Genomic DNA, 25,373 nt, shown 5'->3' with positions numbered 1-25,373 from the left:
GCTTTGGACGGACAGACAGACAGAGAGAGGAAGGGAAACACAAAGAAAATAAGAAAGACACAGGGGCAGGTGCACAGGGAACTGGTGTGGGGGGAGGGAAATGGAGGGGGATGGAATGCTGCTTTGGACAGACAGAGAGAGGAAGGGAAACACAAAGAAAATAAGAAAGACACAGGGGCAGGTGCACAGGGAACTGGTGTGGGGGGAGGGAAATGGAGGGGGATGGAATGCTGCTTTGGACAGACAGACAGAGGGAGGAAGGGAGACATAAAGGAAAGAAGAAAGACACAGAGTCAGGGAGATACACAGAAAGACAGGCAAAGGAGGCCAGGGACAGAGACAGACAGAAAGGACAGCGGGAGCCGCGTCAGGAGGGGTGCGGGATGCGGCAGTGGGAACTTTTCCAATGGGTGCAACTGGGCAGCTGTCGGGAACCTTTGATCAGGGGCAGAGCAAGGTAAGAGTATCATAGGGATAAGAAGGAGGAGGGAGGATAAAAAAGGAAGGGATGCCTACTGCTGGACAGGGGGAGAAGGAAAGAGATGCTGATGGACAGGGGAGGTGAAGAAAAAGGAACGGAGGACTAATGTTGGACAGAGGGAGAAGGAAAGAGGTGCTGCTGAACAGGGGGGAGGTAAAACAAAGGGAGAAGGGCTGCTGCTGCTTAAGGAGAGCAGTGAAGGGGTGGTGGTGGACACAGTGGAGGTAAAAGGAAGGGAAAATGGACAGGGGGAGCAGGCAAGGGGTGGTGATGGACAGCCAAGGAAAAAGAAAGGCAGAAAGAAAGAAAGCGGCTAAGGAGAGAGAGAGAAAAAAAGACAGACACACACACATATGTTCTAGCACCCGTTAATGTAACGGGCTTAAAGACTAGTGAAGTTATAATCTTGTTGCTAAACCTTTTACTGTGTATGTAAACTTGTAACCCATTCTGGGCTCTTCTAGGAGGACGGGCTAGAAAGTCGACTAAATAAATAAATGATTAGTGCATTTCTTTGATTACTATCCTTCTTAGGTTGGCTATAGGGTAGCTTAAATATGACTTTTATTATCACCACCAAAATGGAGCCATTCTAGTTTTGGAATGCTGAAATTGGCTTTTTTTTCAGAATATATCTGCTCTGAAATGGAACTGACAAAACACGGGTCTTGTCGGGGATCATCAAAATTTGTTTTGAACTAGGTGATTTTTTTAAAAAAATATTAATCAGTAAAATATTGTAGCAAAGAGGTAGTTTTCTAATTAGCGATTGGATGGATCGGTTCGATGATTATATACGCAAAATGTTCTGAGGTCTTTTTCACTCCCTGCAGTGGGTTCTAACAATTTATTAAGTAATTAACCCCCCTTCTACAAAAACACGCAACAGGATTTTAATGCCGAATGCTCTGTGCTGCTCCAATGGTCATAAAGCTCCTATGAGCATCAGAGCAGCACAGAGCATTCTGCATTCTGGCCAGCGCTAAATACCTCATAGAAACATAGAAGATGACGGCAGAAAAGGGCTACAGCCCATCAAGTCTGCCCACTCTGCTTACCCACCCCCTGTCTATGCCCTAATGACCCAATTTCCTTATCTTGACCCTTGTAGGGAGCCCCTATGGGTATCCCATTTATTCTTAAAGTCTGGCACGCTGTCTGCCTCGATCACCTGCACTGGAAGCTTGTTCCAATGATCAACTACTCTCTCTGTGAAGAAATACTCTCTAATGTCGCCATGAAATTTTCTGCCCCTGAGTTTGAGCGGGTGCCCTCTTGTGGCCGAGGGTCCCTTGAGAAAGAAAATATCATCTTCCACTTCGACATGTCCCGTGAGGTACTTAAATGTTTCGATCATGTCTCCCCTCTCCCTACGTTCCTCAAGAGTGTAGAGTTGCAATTTGTTCAGTCTTTCTTCGTACGAGAGACCCTTGAGCCCCGAGATCATCTTGGTGGCCGTCCGTTGAACCAATTCAATTCTGCGCACATCTTTACTGTAATGTGGCCTCCAGAATTGCACACAGTACTCCAGATGAGGTCTCACCATGGCCCTATACAACGGCATTATGACTTCAGGCTTTCGGCCGACGAAACTTCTATTGATACAGCCTTGCCTTAGATGAAGCCTTCTCCACTTGATTGGCAGTTTTCATGTCTGCACTGATGATTACTCCTAAATCTCGTTCTGCTGAAGTCCTAGTTAAAGTTTCTCCGTTCAAGAAGTACGTCCTGCATGGATTTCCGCTTCCGAGGTGCATGACCTTACATTTCTTAGCATTGAAGCCTAGCTGCCAGGTTGAGGACCAACTTTCCAATGTAAGCAGGTCCTGTGCCATATAATTCTGTAAACTGCATTCACTTACTATATTACATAGTTTGGCATCATCGGCGAATAGTGTTATTTTACCTTGAAGCCCTTGAGTCAGATCCCTTATGAATATGTTGAAAAGGAGTGGACCCAGGACCGAGCCCAGCGGCACTCCACTGGTCACCTCCGATGTTTTAGAGAGGGTACCATTAACCACCACCCTCTGAAGTCTGCCACTCAGCCAATCATTGACCCATGCAGTTAGTGTCTCTCCTAACCCCATCGATTCCATCTTGCTTAGCAGCCTGCGGTGTGGGACACTGTCAAAAGCTTTACTGAAGTCCAGGTACACCTCTTGCACAGTTTTGTAAAAAAGGGAGGGGGGTTTAAGTGTCTACTGTTAATTCTTGTGGCATTAACTCTTTTTTTCATCTGTCAAATTACCCCCATTCTGAGATTTAAAAGTTCACTTTTCTGCAGTGTGGTCTTCATACCATTGTGCGCCATAACAGCTTCGCTCCCTCTCTGTTTATAGCCAAATATTAGGTCAATCCACTCATGGAGGTGTTCGGACACATGCTGACTTTCTAAAGCTTCTCGATTTTTCTGAAGAAAATCACTAGGATCTATTGGAATAAGAAAACAGAAAGGATAATGAATTTATAGTATGTACTTAGAAAGAAAAACCACAAACACACACACCACATTATGACCACCATCTGAGCCTGTTCTAACTTTAGCCCCTTAAGTTAGTGGATTGAATATTTAAGTTCTGGCTCCACCCAAGCTCTGCCCATAAACTGCTCTGGCCCTAACTGAACAGTGCAGGAGCGGTTTGTGCCAATATTCATTGGCAGTTAAATGCCACTGAATATCAGCAGGTAGACAGACATACGCGATTAAATCTCCTTAAACAGCAACCTGTCAATATCACTGGATTATCTGACTACTATGAGGTTTGCTAACAAAAAAAAGGTTAAATTCAAAATCACCCTGTATTTTCTTTTCTATAGAAAATTTCACTTTCCATATTTTATTGGAGTCTGTCATATAATCAAATGATGAAAAAGAAAAAACCCATTAAGATGATGACCGTGATCACAAGATGGTAGACAAAGCTTAAGGTTGTACCCTTGGCTCAAATGACCTTTTTAAGAACATAAGAATTGCCGCTGCTGGATCAGACCAGTGGTCCATCGTGCCCAGCAGACCGCTCAAGCCTGCTTGTCTTTTCTTTTTATGGGGCAGATATTTTGCGTGTGTAACACAAGCAAAATATCTGTGCCATGGAAAAAAAAAAATGAAAAGACTTGTCAAATAACCCCCCCCCCCCCTCAACAAACGCGGGAGATTTCAGGGCAGCAGAGAGCAGGAGAGTCGGCAAGGACAGTAGCGACTGGTCCTCAGCAGTCGCTTCTTTTTGGATCGGCCAGCCCAATCGGTGTGCCTGAATTTTGTTAGTAAATCGCGTCCTTCCTACTTTGCATGCCGTTTCCCCTCATTTACATGCACGAATCGAATCGGATCAGCACAGAGGCTAGTGAATTGGGTCGGAGGAAAATCGGGTCGCACAGGGGTCACAAACTGATTGGTACACAATCGGTTTGCTTAGTGCAGGGGTGTCCAATGTCGATCCTCGAGGGCCGCAGTCCAGTCGGGTTTTCAGGATTTCCCCAATGAATATGCATTGAAAGCAGTGCATGCAAATAGATCTCATGCATATTCATTGGGGAAATCCTGAAAACCCGACTGGACTCCGGCCCTCGAGGACAGACATTGGACACCCCTGGCTTAGTGAATCTAGTCCTAAATGTCTGGTTCAGCCACTGATCTAGAAGTTATGAAGGTACTGGCTGAGACCTACATAGCTACATGGGCAAAGATAGGACTGCCTTTCGTAAGGTCCAACCTGTCCACTTAGCTATGCGAGCACTGGCACTAAATATGGCTGGTGTCCACATAACTTTTGGCACTTCCCTGGCACTAACCATGCAAAGTCACTGCACTCAGAGCAGATATTCAGCAGCACTGTGTAGTTAAGTGCTGCCGAGTATCTGGGAATGGCCTGTTAAGTGGGGTTTAAGTGGGCAAAAAGCCTCTCCTGTCCACTTAAAACATGTTGAATATTGATCCCCAAATATTTGCTCTTTAATGAGGGGGAACCGAATGAATACATGGCTTGCAAAAATTGTTTTAGAAGCTTCCTCCTATCTTGACTTTAGAAAACAGATAAAAACATATCTATTCAACATGCTAGAATCTTAATGTTTATTTTTTAATCTAACTTTTATCCTTTTAAATTGTTTGTATTTCTTAATATAGTTAACATTTTATTATGCATAATCTTCAGAAGATTTAATCTGATGTATGCATTTGGATTGTATATATTGCATCGTATGTACTATGACTGATTGTTGTAAACCGCCTAGAACTCTCAGGTATGGCGGTACATAAAAATAAATTATTATTATTATCCAAATGCCCATTGACAGAGACTTACTACTGAAGAAAGTCAACTTATACAACTCATTGGAGTGAATGCATACTGAGTGGATTTACCTGTAGCCCAAAGTGGAAGTTCAATGTCTTCAACTACCTTTCCTCCCTGTCTCTTGCCAAGGTCTAGCTTTAAACTGTTCAGCATGAAGTCACAATCAGGTCCATAAAACTCTGGAATCAGCTACAGATAGGATGAAGTACATGGAAAAAGCAGTGATCCTCAATAAAAGCAGACTTCAAACATGTAGACAACATGTAAACAATGAACATTACTATCGCAGGATGCTTACCTCCTTAAAGTCTGTCACACCAACCAAACAATTTTTCCAGGTTTCTGCAATGCTAAACAATATAACAATACTGTTAGGCAGTTTTCTTTTTGTTTCCAACATATTTTTCTCACACAATTATGCTACCATGAAAAAATGTACAAAATGTGGCATATGTATTTGCTTTCCTCCCAGAAGTACATCATGGAAAGAGAAGATAGTTTCCTGTAATGGGGGTTATCTACAGACAGCATGGTACTGTATTACCCATGTTCCGCATTTTGACAGTTTCGCCAGATCTACAGCTGGCGTAGTTGCAAACATGTAAATGCAAGGTGCACTGATACTGGGTTACGATAGCATTCCGTAACAGAATCTAGGCACCCAGATGAAAGCCTATTCTATAATGGCATCTGGGAGGGCTCCCACTTAGATGTATAACTTAAGAGTACAGTGTTACCCATATTCCGTATTTTGACAGTTACGCCAGATCATAACCTCTTCATAGCATCCCTAGGCATAACCCTAGACGCCCTAAACACAGTATCATTCAGCTATGCAGATGATATAACTATCCTCCTACCCTTTAATATTCAAGACCCCTTATCCACAAACCACCTGAAAATGATAATGGAAACGGTAGAAAAATGGATGTCAAGTCATAAACTAAAACTGAACTCGGAAAAAACTAAATTCCTACTACTGGAAAGGGAAAAAAAACCTTCTCTCACAGAACTAGAAGTAAATACAATCAAGTACCCAATGCAAAGCACACTCAAGATCCTGGGAATTCAACTAGACAGAAACTGCACAATGCAGTCTCAAATCCACAAAATCATCCAAAGAGCATTCTTCACAATACGTAACCTAAGAAAAATAAGAAAATTCTTCAACAAAGATCAATACAAGATATTAGTACAATCCCTAGTACTGAGTATTGTAGATTACTGTAACAGCCTATACCTATCATGCCCAAATTACATGATAAAACAATTACAGACAGTTCAGAACACAGCCCTCAGAATCATCTACTCACTAGGCAAATATGACCACATCACCAAAGCATACCTAGATTCACACTGGCTACCAATAAAAGCAAGATCCCAGTTCAAATTCTACTGTCTACTATACAAAGTAATACATGGAACAGCACCCAGCTACCTAAACAACAGACTACACCGTAACCTCTCACACAGATTAAGGAGAACTCAGAGCCTATTCACTCACCCCCCTCTCAAAGGAACACGACGAAAGAAACTATATGACAGCCTTTTAGCGACACAGGCAGCAAAGATCGATACTACCATCACCAATCTACTGACCAAATCAATAGACATTAAAGCATTCCGAAAAGAAATCAAAACTCATCTCTTCAAAAAACATTTCCCATCATCATAACCTCACAAAAGTATTAGAAAATGCTCTCATGACTACCCTAACACCACCACCAGCAACACCCGAATCCGGACAGTATTATCTCTATTCGTCTAAACAGCAGAATCCGGACAATATTATCTCTATTCGTCTAAACAACCTATCACTATCTAATATCTACTACCAATTTATCCTGGAAAAGTCCAGAACAACAATTGTAACTTAACGCATTCTTGATTATATGTACTGCAATGCTACTGGAAATGTCCAGTCTTCTAACTTGTAATCCGCTTAGAACCGCAAGGCACAAGCGGAATAGAAATCACTAATGTAATGTAATGTAATGTAATGTAATCTACAGCTGGCATAGTTGCAAACATGTAAATGCAAGGTGCACCGATACTGGGTTACGATAGCATTCCGTAACAGAATCTAGGCACCCAGATGCCATTATAGAATAGGCTTTCATCTGGGTGCCTAGATTTTGTTATGGAATGCTGTCAAAACCCAGTATCAGTGCACCTTGCATTTACATGTTTGCAACTACCCCAGCTGTAAATTTGGCGTAACTGTCAAAATGCGGAATATGGGTAACACTGTAGTCTAAGTTATACATCTAAGTGGGAGCCCTCCCCATTGCCTGCCCATACATATGCCCTCTTGGGTTTTTTTTTTTAATATTCTTTATTCATTTTTATAACTTACATCAAGTGCATCAAAAAGTAACAACATTTTAACTTAAATACATCACTTGAAATTCTACAATTTTTCACATTAAATAGAATTTATCCCTTCCCCTCCCAACCCTTCAATATCTCATAACACATATACCATATAAAAGTCTTTCCTTCCATTCAAAGCAAATAATGAAAATTCAAAAAACTACCCCCCCCTCCCCATTATTTCATTTGTATTAATCAGGGAAAATGATACCTATTCATTGCAATAATTTGTTAATGGCCCCCACACATCTTGAAATTTATTAAAAATTCCCTTTCTGAATAGCTAATGTTCTTTCCATTTTATAAATAAGACACACTGAATTCCACCAAAAACTGTAGTTCAATCTATTCCAATTTTTCCAATTACATGTTATTTGTTGTATGGCGACTCCTGTTAAAATAAGTAAAAGTTTATTATTTCTGGAAAATATTTGGCTCTTAGCTCTCATAGACATGCCAAATTCTGTATTATATGATAATGCCACATGATTTTCTAACAAACAATTTATTTGCCCCATATTGATTTCCAAAAAGCCAAAATAAATGGACAATAGAATAATAGGTGATCTAAAGTCCCTGCTTCAAGATGACAATGCCAACATCTATTAGACTTAGGGCAATCTAATTTTTGTAAACGAATAGGGGTCCAGAATGCTCTATGCAACAGGAAAAACCATGTTTGTCTCATAGAGAGAGACATTGTACATCTCATCCTCCAAGACCAAATTCGTGGCCATTGAGACGCAGTAATTTGATGCTTAATCTCAATGCTCCAAATGTCCCGAAGACCAGTCTTTGGATTTTTATTCATAAATCCAGATATCAATTTATACCACTGAGCGGCCTGGTGTCCCAGGAAGTCCACCTGAAAACATAAGAATTCCAAACTATATTGATTAAGATTTAGATTAAGAAATTATATTGATTAAGATTTTTCCATTCAGGGAACCCCACCTGAATGGCCTGCTTCAGTTGCATCCATCTAAAACTTTGTGATTTATTGAGGCCATATTTATGTTGCAACTGTGAAAAATCAAGCAGCTTACCATTAGAAATAACATCTTCTAATACACGCATTCCTGCAATCATCCAACACTTCCAGATGACTTTAAATCCACCAATTTGAATCTTGGAGTTCAGATTTTGCAGGTGTTTCTTGCATCTTCTGCTTGTTTGATGCCATTTTAGAGATTTTATATTCAAATAGAAGAAAAATTGTTTCTTTAAAGTTTCTTTAAATAATGCTCAGAGGAGGGAGCTCAACTGCTAGCCAACCATCCACCAAGCCTCCAAGTTCCGGAATCCACATATGCCCTCTTGTATTTATGCTCGTTGCAATTTACTTGTGCCTGTAGAGTGCTTTGGCATCCTGCTGGCACTTTCAAGGGTAAGTGTACCCTTATGCTAGTATTCTGTACCTTTACGCATGCACAGGGCATGTAAATGTACAATATATAATTACCTTTTAGGTGGCCACTACAAAGTTTCAAACTGAGGTTTTATCAGCTGAATAACAACATTCAGGTCCCAAGGGAATAGGGACTTTCTGTTGGAGACTTTGTATGCCAGATATCCTTCATAAATTTGATACTGGAGAGCGCATCAAACAGCTCTTTAGCATTCCATGGTATGCTACTCTTGGAGTAAAATTAAAAGGATCTACATTTCAATGTTACAGTACTTCTCCTATGTTCTGTATTCTGGGACTGCTGCAGATGTATACAGTACATGGTAATCTCCACATTAAAAAGATCTGCATACAATCAATATGCTAGATGATGTTATTATCAAATTGTATACTGTGTACCTAATTGTGTAAACCGCTATGAACTGCTGTTTAGGCGGTATATAAAAATAAATTATTATTATTATCATATGGTATCAAGATTATACTGATCATCTTCTCTTAACATAATTAAGTGATGCTCGTTGGAAATTCTCTTATATGTCAGACATAACATTTACTGATAATGCGTGTGTTAGTCTTATATATCAGTTATATATATTTCATACATATAAGAACATAAGAATAGTCTTACTGGGTCAGACCAATGGTCCATCAAGCCCAGTAGCCCATTCGCAGGGTGGCCAATCCAGGTCACTAGTACCTGGCCAAAACCCAAGGTGTAGCAATATTCCATGCTACCGATCCAGGGCAAGCAGTGGCTTCCCCAGTGTCTCTCAGTAACAGACTATAGACTTTTCCTCCAGGAACTTGTCCAAACCTTTCTTAAAACCAGCTACGTTATCCGCTCTTATCACATCCTCTAGCAACGCCTTCCAGAGCTTAACTATTCTGAGTGAAAAAAAATTTCCTCCAATTGGTTTTTAAATTATTTGCACAGTTGATTTGTTTTATGTTTTATTCAATAATTATACACTTTGTTTATTTGTTTTAGAAACTTAATAAAAATAAAAAATAAAAGATCTGCACTTTTTGGGTTTTTTTTTACAATAGGAATAGGTTCTTCAAAAAGCATAACAGTGAGAGTATGCTCCCTTGTAACTGTGCCAGTCCTCCTGCAGGGTTGAGCAGTGGTTTTTAATGAGGGGTTACCATTTCATTAATGCCAACACTGAACAAGTTCTCAACAGTACATGGGATGTCTCCTACTCTGGGCTAGATGCACTAAACATGGTCAGTAAGACTGTGCTATGGGCTAATATTTTGGCCGATTCTGAAACAGCAATCGATGCTCAAACAAGTTTGCATATAAATGATTTGCGCAGAGGTTCACTGCAATCTCTGTTTGATCCTGTCCGATCGATCGCTGTGAGAGTGACTCTCACACATGCACAGAATAGCCCAGTTGATACAGCAACAGTGTATGCATATGCCAGATTTGTTATGTCAGTCATAGGCGTGGATTATTGTAGCGTGTCATATGCGTACATCATTGGCACATGTCGAAGGGAGTCGGTCGCAATGCATTCTTGTCGCAAAATGCTTTATAACACGGTCATTAAGAGATTTTCCTTTTTTTGGAGCTGTTGGAAGGAGCTTTTGGAAAGGAAAAGAGAACAGGCGGTGTTTACAGAACAGTTTGACCATTGGAACACAAGACCCATGGAGCACAAAACACATGTAGTTAATAAATGCTGGTATTTCACGCGCTTTTAAATTGCACAGTGAGGGCAATGTGCCACTGATGGGTGTTTTGAAGCCTCCTTAGAGCTCTTCTCCTTACATCCAAATGATCCAGCTTTGGCTGAAGGACCTCCATTTCAAATACTGTGAACTTCCTTGCTCTGGGAGATATTTTTTGCACAGGAGGAGCAGTTGGGGACATCATGAATAAATTCTATACAGTGACAGCAGATAGCATGTGAATCTGTGATCAATATTCTTTCTGCACAGGCAAAATCTGAAGCTTGATGGAAGGGTATCTATGGGAGAAGAGCTAACTGGCAGGGTTGAACTCAATGGCAGTCAAAATGTCCTGAATGGGTAGCAAGAATCAGAAAGGAAGAGAGTTGCCTAAACTAGGGAAGTAAAGACATGAAGTAAGGCAATAAAGTCCAAAAGAGCTAGAGAAAAAGATCTGTATCCACACAAAAGTTTGGACAAAAGGCTGGAAAATGGAAGAGGCAATTGTATGCAAGGAAACTTCCAATCACAAATAGACGAGGATGTCCGAGCTTAAAATAAGTCAGTGTTGGTATCACTACTTGAAAGGGTCCAGAGAAGAGCGACAAAAATGGTTAAGGAACTGGAGGAATTGCTGTACGAGAGGCTAGAGAAAAGAGAAGACAGAGGGGATATGATCGAAACATTCAAGATATTGAAGGGAATTGACTTAGTAGAGACAGAGAGATTGTTCACCCTCTCTAAGGTGAAGAGAACGAGAGGAAACAGCTCCTGGCTGCTTAAATCGCTTATTCAGGGCTGGCCAGTCATTTTCAACAGCACTTAACTGGTCAGTGTCTATGTAAAAACTGGCTATTTTGGGGGTGCGATGGGGATGAAGTCAACACTTGGCCAGTAATGGCATTTCACTGGCCATGGTAACTGCATATTAAGGTCGGTCCTATCTTTATATGGTGCCCCATAGCTAATTAAGTGCTAAATTTCATATTTAACTGGTTATGTATTAGCCAGTTCTGCAAACCTGAAAATTCATGCTGAAGTCCGGACATGATCCAGTACTGAACTCCAAGGCATAACAACAGTGGCAGTCAGCAAAATGCTGAGCACCGCTGGCTGAATATCGACCCCAGAAGTATTTGAACACTCTTATTACAGAAAAAAAACAAACAAACAAACCCCAAAAAACCACACATTAAAATAAAAAATCTCTAGCAGTTTCCATGACTTGCTTTTTGTCACATGTTTTAAAGAGAAAGAATGTCTGGATAAATGTCTAATGGCCTGGGCTGGTAACACGTTGTCATGTAATAGAACCCCAAATATCCTCTAACATATAATCTTTTCAGAACATTAAAGTTAATTCATTAAATGATTCATGCCTTAAAGACATATGGGTCAATTTTCACCATAGTTAATGAATTTAAACCACTGACAGCCACGGATTAAATTAAGCCTAAATATTCAATGCTGGGCGTGTCTGGATATTGGCATTGGGTTAGCATGGCTATCCAGAAGTTACTCAGACACCAAATGATATTCAGACTGATGCCCAGGTAGCTCAGTGGATGAAGTCAGGAATGCCTTTTTGCTTTATTCACTTACTTAAGCAGTTAGCAGCTTGAACATTTCCACTAATTGGGTAAGTCTTTCTTCAGCCTGACTCTGCCCCTGGAACACCAACGCACTGCCTAGGCAGTGCTGCAGCAGTCAGAGCCAATATTCAGCTATACTGTCAGGTTAAAGTGCCTCTCAATATTGGCAGCTGGCCTGCAACATTAGAGTCTTTTGCAGGCTCATAGTAACAAATAAAAAAAACAAAAAAATACTATTGATGCATGGTACATGGGCTTGTCATGCTACTGGGTTTGTACACATCTGAGAAGCTGAAAGCTATGCTGTCGTTAGTTTCACTACCAGCAGGGCCTCCCAAGGCGGACAGGTTTCAATGGAGATGTCAGACTAATGATGTACCACCTATCTGGGCAGCAGCAGATGGGCAGTGTTGGAGGCGGAGGATTGTGTTTGATGTAAAAATGATGACAACATCAAATTATACTGTGCAAAAGAAAGTCTCGGCAATCTACTTCTGTATTCTGCCATGAAAACTTGATGATGTTCTTCAAGTCGCTAGGGCTCGAACATGAGTCGATGGCACCTAATATATACTACTGTGTATATACATTTACATATATACACACACACACACACACACACACATACATACATATGCATACTGTTTTTTCTTAGTTCCCCCCCCCCAAAAAATAAAGGAGAAAACCGTGCACTCCCACACCAAACAAATGCAGAATAGTACAGTGGGAATTATCAAAATTGATGAGCCAAGATGCAGGCAAATGTTTTTTTTCATAAACATTTACAAAGCTATACGAACATGGAGATTACACAACACACCTGTTAAACATTCTGTCAGCATGGTCAAACTTGCCATTTTGAATACAGAGCATGTACTCAGGTGCTAAGGAAATAAGAACAAAGAAGAACACATAAGAGACATCCCTCTTCTTGTGAAATTAACTTCTTTCTTAGGATTCTATGTAATAAATTTTGTGAATGAGCCCAAGCAGGAAAAGTTCTCAAGCTCCAGTTCAAGTCTTATAAATGGCTGTGTATCGTGACAAACTATTCACAACAATAGCCCAGCTGAAGCAATTAAAACTGATTTGTCTAATATCAGAAAAAAACTAAGTCCTGAAGGAGGGTGAGGTAGTGTGGGGTCTGCTCTTGGGGGCTTGGTTCAGGGGGAGGCATCAGATCAGGAAGGACATAGATCATGGCTATGCTACCAGGCTGCCAGTAACATGGCTACACTTAGCATTCCTGAAGAGGCAGTGTTATCAGCAATCAAAACAGCTAGTGTGCTACATTGTCACTGGCAGCCGTACCTACGTCCATCCATGTGATGCATATGACTTATCCCTATCTGCATTAAGCAGCTAATATTTTGATGCAAGGTAGCTGTTAGCCCAAGTCCATGCAAATTGCTTAACGCAGCTTAATAAAAGGGCCCCTATATGTGGAGACAAAGATTATGGGCCCCCTTTATATCAAGCTACGCTAGAGTTTTTTTAGTGCGAGCCGGCACGGCAAATGTTTCAACACTCACAGCATTGGAGCACTTACCTCGCTGGCCTACACTAAAACCCTCTAGCGCAGCATGATAAAAGGAGAAGTATGAAAGGTAAGCAGACTGGTCAGCAACATTATCTGAAGTCTCACAAATTAGAAAACTCATTCCACTATTTTTCTTGTTGGCACAGTGGATTTCTTTATAAAATGCGATGCCTTTCATTTGGCCAAACCAGAATGATGTGCACTAATAAAAGTGTCCTTCAACTCATCCGATAGTGTAAAAACCTTTATTCATCCAATAGCACAAAAGTTCATCCAACGACTCGATGGCTCGACATGTACATGTTTCGGCCAACGGGATTGACTCAGGAGTCTTAAGAACCTCCAACGCCAATGAAAATTGGCATGGTGCCAACTTGGGAGATTTTTTAATCACACCAGTAGCACCCATTACAGTTGGGGAAATTTAGTTATTGTCTATCACATTTTGTTTTGTTCTGACTACATTTCTTGGTACTTTAAGATCTTCTTTTCTTAATATATTATACAGAATAAATAATTTTGTGCTGGTTCTTCTATTAGTAATCTTATTCATGTGTTTTTCTCCTTTACTGCTATATCTAGTTTTCAGGGTCAGCTTTGGGGAGAGGAGACGGCAAACAAGATAGCTGCCCTGGGCCCCAGAACTCCAGGGCCCGGCATCTTTTCTCTTTCTCCCTCCCTACCTTCTCCAAACTCTCTCGGCCTACTTCAATGTGCATTTCTCTTCACATTGGCCATCAGAGCTTTTCTTTTGCTATGTTCTGTCCCTTCTGACTCTAATTCCTATTTCTGCCTGGATGGAACGCGACAGAAGGAAAGCTCCAGAAAGGCTGCAGGCATTGCATCAGAATCACTGCTGGGCTGGCAACCAATGTGAAGAGAAATGTATATTGAGGTAGACATCAGACCAGGGTGGGGAGGAGAAAAGATGCTGGACCATGCGGGCCCCCTGAAGATGTTTGAAGATAGAGCGGGAGGGGGGTTGAGCAAGAGGGGGAAATGCTGGACCAGGGGTGGAGGGAGGGGCTGGAGGAAGAAATGATGGGTAGGAACAGAAGGGAGGGGAAGAGAAAGATGGTGGACAATAGGATGAAGGGAGGGAAGGGAAGAGAGAGAAAGAAAGAGAGAGAGAGAAAGAAAGAGAAAGAGAGAAAGAAAGAGAAAGAGAGAAAGAAAGAGAAAGAAAGAGAAAGAGAGAAAGAAAGAGAAAGAGAGAAAGAAAGAGAAAGAGAGAAAGAAAGAGAAAGAGAGAAAGAAAGAAAGAGAAAGAGAGAAAGAAAGAAAGAGAAAGAGAGAAAGAAAGAGAGAGAGAAAGAAAGAAAGAGAAAGAGAAAGAGAGAGAGAGAGATATGTTAGACCTGGAGATGGTGGGGAGGGACGATGTAAGAAGTGCATCATCTTTAATAAATTTTAGGAAACTAATTAAAAACAGTGCTGGTTGAGAGATATTTTTTATGTAAGTCAGATGGTTGAGAGGAAGTCATATGGCCACCTATCATTAGGCCTGTTGCACTGAGGCTGGTTTTTAGATTTTTTGGTTACCTTAATGGATGTGGTTTTCTGTTTTTTTGTGATGGTTATTGTTTGATGTTTGCTTAATTTATGGGTGTTTACTTGTAACTCACTCAGAATTGTAGATGTAGTGAGTAAGAAATTTTTAAATAAAGAAATGCTGAACATGAGGATAGCGGGGAAGAAAGATTTTTTTGATCTAGACATACAGTAGAAGGGAGGGAGGGAAGGAAGAGGGAGAAATGCTGAACAACAGGAGGAAGAGAAGGGGAGAGAACCTGTATAATTGTTTGTGAGGGTGTGAAAAACAGCAGGAAAGAGAGAGGAGATGATGTTGGACAATGGGGGGTGGGGGGTGGGGGTTGACATGTCTGTAATATTGTGTGTGCTTTTGGTCTATTTGATCTTTTCTATTTTATGCTGGAGTTCCTTTTCCAATATTTTAATTTGAATTATAAACCACTTTGTCCTTCTAGTCAGCAAAGGCAGTATAGAAACTGTAAGACTACGTATTTCCTCCCCACCTAATTCTAGAAAGTTGCACACTCAAATTTATGACTAGCAAGCAAATTTACATGTGCAAGTTATACAATAAGGCCATTTCCACACATAACTTAATGAGCCAATGGTGCTAATGATTATTAGTCTATAAATTGGCACAAATTACTAGTTACGTATGTTAACTGCCCTTAGTCAGTATTCTATAAGTTGCATGCTCTAATTTCAGAGACCAGAATTTCAAAGGGGTGTGTGGGAGGGGCATGAGTAGATCAAGGGTATGTCAGACAGTTATAGAATACTAGTATTTTCTCCAGCCATTGAGCTGGCATAAGTGCTCACGTTTAAAATTAGGCACACAAACGTGGACTTGCACTAGTGTTCATAACAGCAGTTATGTGCACAACTACCATTATTAGAATTTGTACTTAGCCCACATCATCCCAATGGTTAGCTTTAGGCATTTTACTAAGAATTACCCCTTTTGTGCCTAATTTTTTTTGTATAATTCTGTATCATGGTAAGTAATACAGTGGCGTGTTACACAGTATTCAATTGGTTAAAGAATCTTACCAACTCTGACAAGATAGAACAGAACATAGCCTGGAGAGGAGTAGTGACTCCCATACATAAACTTTGGATCTGACATTTCCTGATAGCGTGTCTGAAACACATACAAAAATAAAAAAGAAAAATTATTGCTTTTAAAATATTAAATACACATACCTCTAGATTCTATATACAGTACCCAAAATTGCACACCCATCAGGCATATTACATAATTGCGTGTACAACTTGATCAATAAATGAGCAGTTAATTTCAATAATTGGATTTATATACACATCTTGCTAAGAGCTATTCCATAAAGATGCATATGTATATCTTTTAGTGTGCAACTGAAAAGGAGGCAGGGAGAAGTATGGGTGGTTCGAGGCATTCACTAAAGATGTACACTTTATTATAGAATTTGGGGGATCCACGCCTAAGGATAGAGATACATTTGGTGAGAAGAGTGCCCAGGAGGTTTTAGATCAGAAATAGGCCCAGTCTTCTAGTGACAGAAAAATTTGATATATATAATCTGTTCAGCTCTTCTCCAAGTCTGTTACAACATTTAGTAAAAACAAACACAAAATCTTAAATATCACAGAGGCAAAATGTTCTATAGCCAATGAAAGATTAGGTTCTTACCTGGATAATCTTCTTTCTGTTAATCTACTATGGATTCCGTACATGTGGTGATAAATCCATTCCCATGAACTAGACTTGCAGAAGGGAGAATACTTACAGCTTTGAGTACCTCCTATATGGAGGCGAAGCCCAGTGTACCCTCCAGTTATGTCCCAAAGCATGAGAGTCCCATTGGAAGTTTATCAAGTTTCAAGTTTATTAAATTTTTAATATACCGACCATCAACAGGTATCTGGCCGGTTTACAATAAAATTATAAAAAGAGAAAAAAAGTCATAAATATAAAAAGCCAATGGGTGAACATCAAAAACATAACTTGACTAACATGAAAGTGAGGATAAGGGGAAAAGGAGGGGAAAAGTTACATGTTTTGGAGAAGAAAGGGAGAAAGTGGGAATGGGAAGAAAACATATTGGAAAGGGTCGCTTTTTTTTTTTTTAAAGCGGTTGGTTTAATAAATTGGAATCAGCGAAATGGAGTAGAGAAGAAAGAAGAAGAGAGAAAAAAAAAAGAAAAAAAAGAAAAACGAGAAAAGGGAAATAGAGAAGAAGAAGAGAAGAAAAGGAAGGTGGGTTTAAGGACAGGCAAAGGCGTCACGAAATAAGAACGTCTTCAAGTTGGTTTTGAATTTATCTAAATGTTGTTCTTCTCTGAGTTGTTGTGGTAGGGCATTCCATAATGTTGGGGCGACAACTGTAAAATTTATTTTCCGGGTATAGTAAAACTCTTTTACGGAAGGAATTCGTAGAAGTTTTTGGTCAGTTGACCTCAAAGTATGTGATGAACATTGGGGGATGATGACCTTATCAAGATATAGGGGCTGGTGTGAGAGTTTTATTTTAAAGGTGAGCAAAATGATTTTGTAAGTTATACGATGTATGATAGGCAACCAATGTGCCTCTTTCAGAAGTGGGGTAACATGATCATATTTGCCTATTTTGTAGATGAGTTTTATTGCTGTATTTTGTATTAATTGTAGACGGCGGGTTTCTTTTCGTGGCAGGCCGTTATAAAGGGAATTACAATAGTCTAAATGAGAGATAACAAGAGAGTGAATCAGAATTGTGATTGCCTCTATCCCTAGAATTGAAGTTAATGAACGGATGAGACGAAGTTTGAAGAAACAGATTCTAACTACTGAACTGATTTGATTGTGAAATGTAAGATTCTCATCTATAATAACTCCTAATAATTTTATTTTTGATTCCATTTGTATAGGAGTGGATTTGATAGAAATTTTGCCAGGTAGAGATTCACTGTTTTTGATTGGGAGTAGTAGGGCACAAGATTTATCAATATTGAGAGAGAGTTTATTTGTAAAGAGCCAGTTATTTACAGTATCAAGTTTATTATTTATGTCTGTTATATCTGAGGAATTTGAGGTATTGATTGGGTGGAGTAATTGTATATCATCAGCATAAGCGAAGATTGTGAATCCAATAGACAAAGAAGGAGGGGAACGGGGCATCTCCCAGCATACAGTAAACAATTCTGTTCTGCTCTGTAACTTAGAAAACAATTCAGCATAGCAATTGTAAAATAACCATAGAGATACAACCTGCTGTGTGCAATTGGCACTAACAATAAAGAAACCAGAGACTGAGGAATACACATACTCTTAGTAAATGTTTTATTTTGGGGAAGAAATGTATCATGTGTTGCTGGCTGTCTCCTGAACCACCTTCATTCTGGTACTGGAGGAATCGCCTCCATGAACTTATGGGATGGGAGGCCCGTTTGGCTCGTTCTTCTCGACGCCGGAGCAGAGACTTTGTTCACACTTGGACTCCGTATTTGAACATTTTGACTCCTGAGAGTCGTAGCCGGGTCTTGAATAGACTCCACCTCTGAAACTGTGCTTCTAGGTGTCACTGCTGTTCCCTGCTTACGAGTTTTTCTGTAGATGTGGGGGGATGGGGGAGGGGTGGGTGGGGGGTAGGGGCTTCTTTGTCGGGGGGTGGGGGTATGATGGGTCCGGGGAGGACATAAGAGTCCAGTCCTCCGCGGGTGTTTGATGGAAATGTATACCATGGTTGTCATTGCTGTTGTATTTACTGTTGCTTAATAAAATAGATTTGAATATAACTGTCTGGCTGAAAGAAGAATTCCAGGTGTGGAATACAAATATCTGAGGCAGAAAGCAGGCGGTACAGAATATACAGAGGTCGAGACATATGGAATCCGTAGAAGATTAACAGAAAGAACCTAATCTTTCATTCTGTTACATCTACTCTAGATTCCGTATATGTGGTGACGTACCAAAGCAATAGCGACATCTAGGGATGGACAAAAGAGCCAACCATAAGACCGAGGACCCAAAAGTAGCATCCTCTTGAGCTGCCACATCTGCCCTGGAAAATCTGGAAAAAGTATGCAGAGTAGACAAGTAGCTGCTCAACCAATCTATGTGGGAAGAACTGCCCAAGACTCCGCACAGAAAGAGGTGACACTCCTGGATGAGTGTGCCTTGAGAGAGACTGGTGGCTGCTTACTGCAGGTAATGTATGCCAAAGAGATGGCCATACGAATCCATCTAGCAATAGAGGCCATAGAAGCTGGCGTGCTAAGCCTGGAGTGGCTGGTATGCACGAACAGATGGTCAGAAAGGCAAAAGTCATTTGTCCTTTCCAAATACTAGAGCAAAAACCTGTGAACGTCCAGCTTCTTCAACACTGTATCCTGTTTGTCATACCCCGTGGGTTGAAAAGCAAGCAGACGAATGTTCTGGTTGACGTGGAAATCTCGGAGAAACAAGAGAGAGATACCGCCTTCCCAGAACTTGGAAAGCAAGAAACAACAACAAAGGTGACTTTGGTGCTCAGTCACTTAATTGTATTATAAGACTCAACATGATCATGTTTCAACCCAAAGGGACCTACCTCAGGAGTCTAAATTCTGATTAAGAAGTAATTGTGACAGAATCTCTTAAATGGTCAATGATTATATAGCGATGCTTAACCATTGCATTATCAGATCAAAAGTAATGTTATCAGTGAAGTATTGCTTGTAAAATTATTATTGTGTTTGACAGAAGAAAATGTAAACACCAGGTTGCAGTGTGTGTGGACACCAGCCCACACACACTGCAATAGTTGGAATAATCCTTTCAAACTAGCACAGACCACTCAGAAGCCATGCTGTAAGACCAAAGTGCTGTGGATTCTCCATGGGGGCTAGCCTCTGACTGAGAACACTGTGATGAAGATGCAGCCAGAGACCTTCATCCAGGTAAAGACATATTAGGTCTGCATATCAAGCCCGACAAGGGCAGACTGGAGCCACCAGGATCACAAGGCTTGGATGAGTTGCAATCTTGTGGTTGGCCCAGCCTACCATGGGCCCAAGGTGGCAGACAAAAAGGAGACTGTCGAGCAGCCAGGGCTGGACCAAAGCATCCAACCTTGTGCTTCCTACTTCAGTTTTTGACTGAAAAAACATTTGGCTTTTGTGTTCCTGGCCAAAGCCATCAAATCTATCATTGGTCTTCCCCAGTACTGCACAATTAGATCAAACACCCTATGCGAGAGCGACCATTCCCCCAGGTCCATGAACTGTTGACTTATAAAGTTGGCCTTAACATTTTCCACTTTGGCCACGTGGGCAGCGGAAAGAGCCTGAAAGTGAGCTTCCATTTGCAAGGGGGCACTCCTTGTAATCCCTGTATGTTCACATAAGTTACCACTCTGGTGTTGCTAATCTTACAGCCTTTACAAATGAAGAAAATAAGAAGAAACACAAGCACTGGCAAGTTAGATGCAAAACATTGATAAAGATAGTAAAGGAAGAATATTACATTACATTAGGGATTTCTATTCCGCCATTACCTTGCAGTTCAAGGCGGATTACAAAAGAATTATCCAAGATATATTACAACAAGAACTTACAAAAAAAAAAAAAATTGGTCATTTTCAAAAAGAGTTAGAAATGGGTAAGGTTATTTGTTTGGGGTAGTTGGCTTTAGTGAGAGGTGGAGTTTGAGACTTGTGGTATTATTTCTTTTTTCAGAGTTTTCTTGAAGAGTATGGGCTTTATTTCTTTTCTAAAAGTCTTGTAGTCGAGGGATGCCGTCAGTAGATTGGCGATTTGGTTGTCTAGTTTGGCTGCTTGAGTGGCCAGGAGGCCATCATATAGTTTTTTCCGTTTGACCTCCTTAATTGGGGGGTATGAGAATGGGGTGTGAGTTTTCCTATGTCTGGTTGCGGTGTTGTGGATGAAGCGGTTATTCAGGTAGTTTGGACTGTCTCCGTATAAAGTCTTAAATAGTAGGCAGTAGAATTTAAATTGTATTCTTGCTGGGATCGGAAGCCAATGCGATTGGAGATATGCTTCTGTAATGTGATCATGTTTCTTTAATGAGTAGATGAATCTTAGTGCTGTGTTTTGGATAGTTTGTAGTTGTTTTGTTATGGTTGTAGGGCATGGGAGGTAGAGGATATTACAGTAGTCAAGTAGGCCTAGTATTAAGGACTGAACTATGAGTTGGAATTGAGTTTTCTCGAAGAATTTCCGAACTTGTCTTAAGTTTCTCATGACTAAGAATGACTTTTGTATTGTTTTATTGATTTGCAGTTGCATGGTGCAGCATCTGTCGATAGTTATTCCTAGCAGTTTTAGAGGGTGGTTTGTATGGGGTAGTTGATTGCGTTGATTTCAATGTTGGTTATGGTTGGTATTTTGTTGTTTTCTAGGAGGATGAATTTCATTTTATCTGGGTTCAATTTCAGTTTGTGATCTTTCATCCAGGTTGCTATTGATTTTAGTGTTTGGTATATTGTGTTCATCATGGAGAGTTCAGGTTGATCGAAGGGTATGAGAATGGTAATGTCATCGGCATAGCTGTAGGAGGTTATGCCTTGTTTGTCCAGGTGAGAGCTGAGGGAGGCTGTATAGAGATTGAAGAGAGTCGGGGATAGAGGGGATCCTTGGGGAACTCCGCAGGGGTTTGACCAAAGTTCAGATTTGTTTGTCTGATTTTACTCTATAGGTTCTTGATTTAAGGAATCCTTCAAACCATGTGTATACTTTATCTGTGATACCTATTGTATCCAGGATTTGTAGTAGAATGTTATGGTCCACCAAGTCAAATGCAGCGGTAAGGTCTAGTTGTATGAGCATCATTTTTTTTTCCTGTGCTGAGATGTTGTCTGGCTGTATCCAAGAGAGATCCTACTAGTGTTTCCGTGCTGAAGTTGTTTCTGAAGCCGGATTGTGTGGGATGGAGTATGTTATGGTTTTCTAGGTAATTGGAGAGAAACTTGCAAAAGAGGGAAAAACTCATAGTAATTTTTTAGGTACATCAGAAGCAGAAAACCTGTGAGGGAATCTGTGGGACCTTTGGATGATCAAGGAGCAAAAGGGGTGCTCAGGGAAGATAAGGCCATAGCAGAAAGACTGAATTAATTCTTTGCTTCGGTCTTTACGGAAGAAGATGTAAGAGATCTACCTGAACCAGAAATGGTTTTCTAGGGTGATGATGCAGAGGAACTGAAAGAAATCTCGGTGAATCTGGAAGATGTAGAGCTGCTTTCTACGTGGGTTGAGCAGCACTCTGACTTAATGTGGTGGGACAATAGAGTGGGCAGACTTGATGAGCTATAGCCCTTTTCTGCCGTCATCTTTCTATGTTTCTAAATCAAATCGACAAGTTAAAAAGTGATAAATCGCCAGGACTGGATGGATGGTATACATTCCAGGGTACTAAAAACTCAAACATGAAATTGCTGACCTACTTTTAATGATCTGTAACCTGTTGCTAAAATCATCTGTAGTACCTGAAGATTGGAGGAGACTGGCCAATGTTACGCCGATTTTTAAAAATGGCTCCAAGGAAGATCCAGGAAATTACACACCAGTAAGCCTCAATTCAGTGCCGGGCAAAATGGTAGCAACGATTATAAAAAATAAAATTGTGGAACATGATATAATGAGACGGAGTCAGCATGGGTTCAGTCGAGGGAGACTGTGCCTCACCAATTTGCTTGACTTTGAAGGTGTGACTAAACATGTGGATAAAGGTGAGCTGGTTGATCTTCAGAAAGCTTTTGATAAAGTTCCTCACGAGAAGCTCGTGAGAAAATTAAAGTATCATGGGATAGGTGGCAAAGTTCAGTTGTGGATTAGGAATTGGTTATTGGATAGAAAACAGAGGATAGGGTTAAATGGTCATTTTTCTCAATGGAGGAGAGTAAACAGTGGAGTGGCACAGGGGTCTGTACTGGGACTGGTATTTAACTTATTTATAAATGATCTGGAGATTGAAATGACGAGTGAGGTGATTAAATTTGCAGATGACATTAAACTGTTCAAAGTTGTTAAAACACATGCGGATTGTGAAAAACTGCAGGCGGACCTGAGGAAATTGGAAGACTGGGCGTCCAAAAGGCAGATGAAATTTAATGTGGACAAATGCAAAGTTATGCACATTGGGAAGAATAACCTGAATCATAGTTATCGGATGCTAGGGTCCACCTTGGGGATTAGTGCCCAAGAAAAGGATCTGGGTGTCATAGTAGACAATATGATGAAATCCTCCGCCCAATGTGTGGCGGCGGCCAAACAAACAAACAGGATGCTAGGAATTATTAAAATAGGGATGGTTAACAAGACTAAGAATGTTATAATTCCCCTGTATCGCTCCATGGTGCGACCTCATCTGGAGTATTGCGTTCAATTATGGTCGCCTTATCTCAAGAAAGATATAGTGGTGCTAGAAAAGGTTCAAAGAACAGCGACCATGATGGTGAAGAGGATGGAACTCCTCTCGTATGAGGAAAGACTAAAATGGTTAGGGCTCTTCAGTTTGGGAAAGAGACGGCTGAGGGGAGATATGATTGAAGTCTACAAAATCCCGAGTGGAGTAGAACGGGTACAAGTGGATTGATTTTTCACTCCATCAAAAATTACAAAGACTAGGGGACACTCAATGAAGTTACAGGGAAATACATTTAAAACCAATAGGAGGAAATTATTTTCAGGAACGCGTTGCCAGAGGATGTGGTAAAAGCGGATAGTGTAGCAGGTTTTAAGAAAGGTTTGGACAAGTTCCTGGAGGAAAAGTCCATAGTCTATTATTGAGAAAGACATGGGGGAAGCCACTGCTTGCCCTGGATCGGTAGCATAGAATATTGCTACTCTTTGGGTTTTGGCCAGGTACTAGTGATCTGGATTGGCCTCTGTGAGAACGGGATACTAGGCTTTTTGGACCATTGGTCTGACCAGTAAGGCTATTGTTATGTTCCCTCCAGGATGTTTTCTAGAGCTACTAAGGCCAGTCGAATAGCTTGGAGTTCCAAACAGTATATGAACCACGTCTTCTGAGCTCCTCAGCCAAAGAGGCTGGCATCGGTTCCGAGTCATCCATTCTGAGATCTGGAGAGGCATGCCCTTCAACAAGGAAGCATTCTGAAGCCACCAGCGTAATCTGACCCTCCCAGCTCCCAAGGGAGCTGCATCTGAAGAGGATGTCTCTGCAGAGACCACTAGGACAGAAGAGAGTTCTGTAGGGGGTCACATATGAGCCCTGGCCCAGGGGACAGCCTCCAGCATGGCTACCATGGAGCACAGTACCTGAAGGAAATGGCAAGCAGTCAGAGTCTGTATCTCCAAGAGAGACAGAATTTGTCTCCAGAGCTTCTGTTTGCATGACTTGGGAAAAAAAACTTGGCTGTGCCGCATGGAGCCTGAGTTTAAAATGAATGTACCGGGCTTAGGGGGGTGGAGTCCACAGCGTGCCACTGCTATACGGCGGCAGAGATGTCACAAAGAAAACTGCTGGAATAAAGTAAGAGCAAAATAAGATAACAAACATATATCAAAATCATTAAAAGCAGTAAAACCAATTAAAAAAACAGTTTCTATAAAATGTGGTGTACAAACAGTGCTTCGGGTGAAGCTTCCCACTATTTCCCCCTCCCCTTATGTTTGCTACCTTTTTTCTAGTTGTTTTTATGTATCCTGTTACCATATATGGTCTTTCCATATATGACCCATGCGAAATGCTATAAAAGGTGTATGCAGTACTCTGAATAAAGAAGGAGAAAGGGAGATATCTTTTTGCCTATTTGCAAGTGTTTTTATGTATGTGTTTTTCTTTCTAAAGAGATGTCCCTGAATGCATCTGTAGTCAGGACAGCAGAACGAGACTACTGCAAATTGGGACCTGGTCGTTTCAGCGGTCACAAGGTGCAGTGCGGGATTTGAACCCACAACCTCAGGGTGCCAAGGCCCTCTCCCCATGAATGCGATGGTCCAGTTGGATATCTTTGGGCATAATGGTGACTCTTAGAGTAGAGAGCGCAGAGATTGGTGTCTTCAAAGAGCCCCAAACGATAAGTCTCGCTAGTTTCCTGCAGGGCCATGAGCTTTAGAAGAGCAAGTCGGTCTTAAAATCTTGCACGATCTCTAGCACCAGGCACTGGAAGGGCAGTTTGTGAATAAGCAGCTCAGTGGACTTATGATGGAGGATTTCTTTAAGCGCTACAGTGCCTAGTCAGTGGCAATGAGGTTTCTTCATACCACCTGTGGCATGGGCACTTTAACACGTGCATATTTTATAAAACACAGATGTACATCGCAACCCCATCTTTACCCAAATGATACCCCTGGAAGCATGTAAAATAGACACACACTATGTGCATACTTTTAATGTAAGCACAAGGTTGTGCAATTTTTACTTTCAAACAATTTTGTTGATGAAAATGCAAATAGAACAGTATAGGACCAATACTAATGACAATGGCAAAATGGGATAAGAATGTAAAATTCTGTAGTAGTCTGTCCACACAATATCAGCATCATCATT

At 40.9% G+C, this 25,373-nt stretch overlaps 1 protein-coding gene across 1 annotated transcript in view; it reads right to left on the bottom strand.

Moving 5' to 3' along the window:
* NSMAF (neutral sphingomyelinase activation associated factor) overlaps nucleotides 1-25,373 on the bottom strand; it is a 155,172-nt gene that overhangs the window by 73,726 nt on the left and 56,073 nt on the right. Inside the window, exons 15-19 of the mRNA XM_033933475.1 lie at nucleotides 15,956-16,046; nucleotides 12,653-12,716; nucleotides 5,078-5,129; nucleotides 4,848-4,968; nucleotides 2,783-2,914 (exon numbers count right to left, since the gene is read on the bottom strand). Of these exons, the coding sequence (XP_033789366.1) occupies nucleotides 2,783-2,914; nucleotides 4,848-4,968; nucleotides 5,078-5,129; nucleotides 12,653-12,716; nucleotides 15,956-16,046 (460 nt within the window). The remainder of the gene's footprint in view (nucleotides 1-2,782; nucleotides 2,915-4,847; nucleotides 4,969-5,077; nucleotides 5,130-12,652; nucleotides 12,717-15,955; nucleotides 16,047-25,373) is intronic.

This window comes from Geotrypetes seraphini, chromosome 2, assembly GCF_902459505.1.
Source record: "Geotrypetes seraphini chromosome 2, aGeoSer1.1, whole genome shotgun sequence".
Classification (NCBI taxonomy): Eukaryota; Metazoa; Chordata; class Amphibia; order Gymnophiona; family Dermophiidae; genus Geotrypetes; species Geotrypetes seraphini.
The sequence above is the reverse complement of the archived record's forward strand: the minus strand, read 5'-3'. Positions and strand labels throughout refer to the sequence as shown.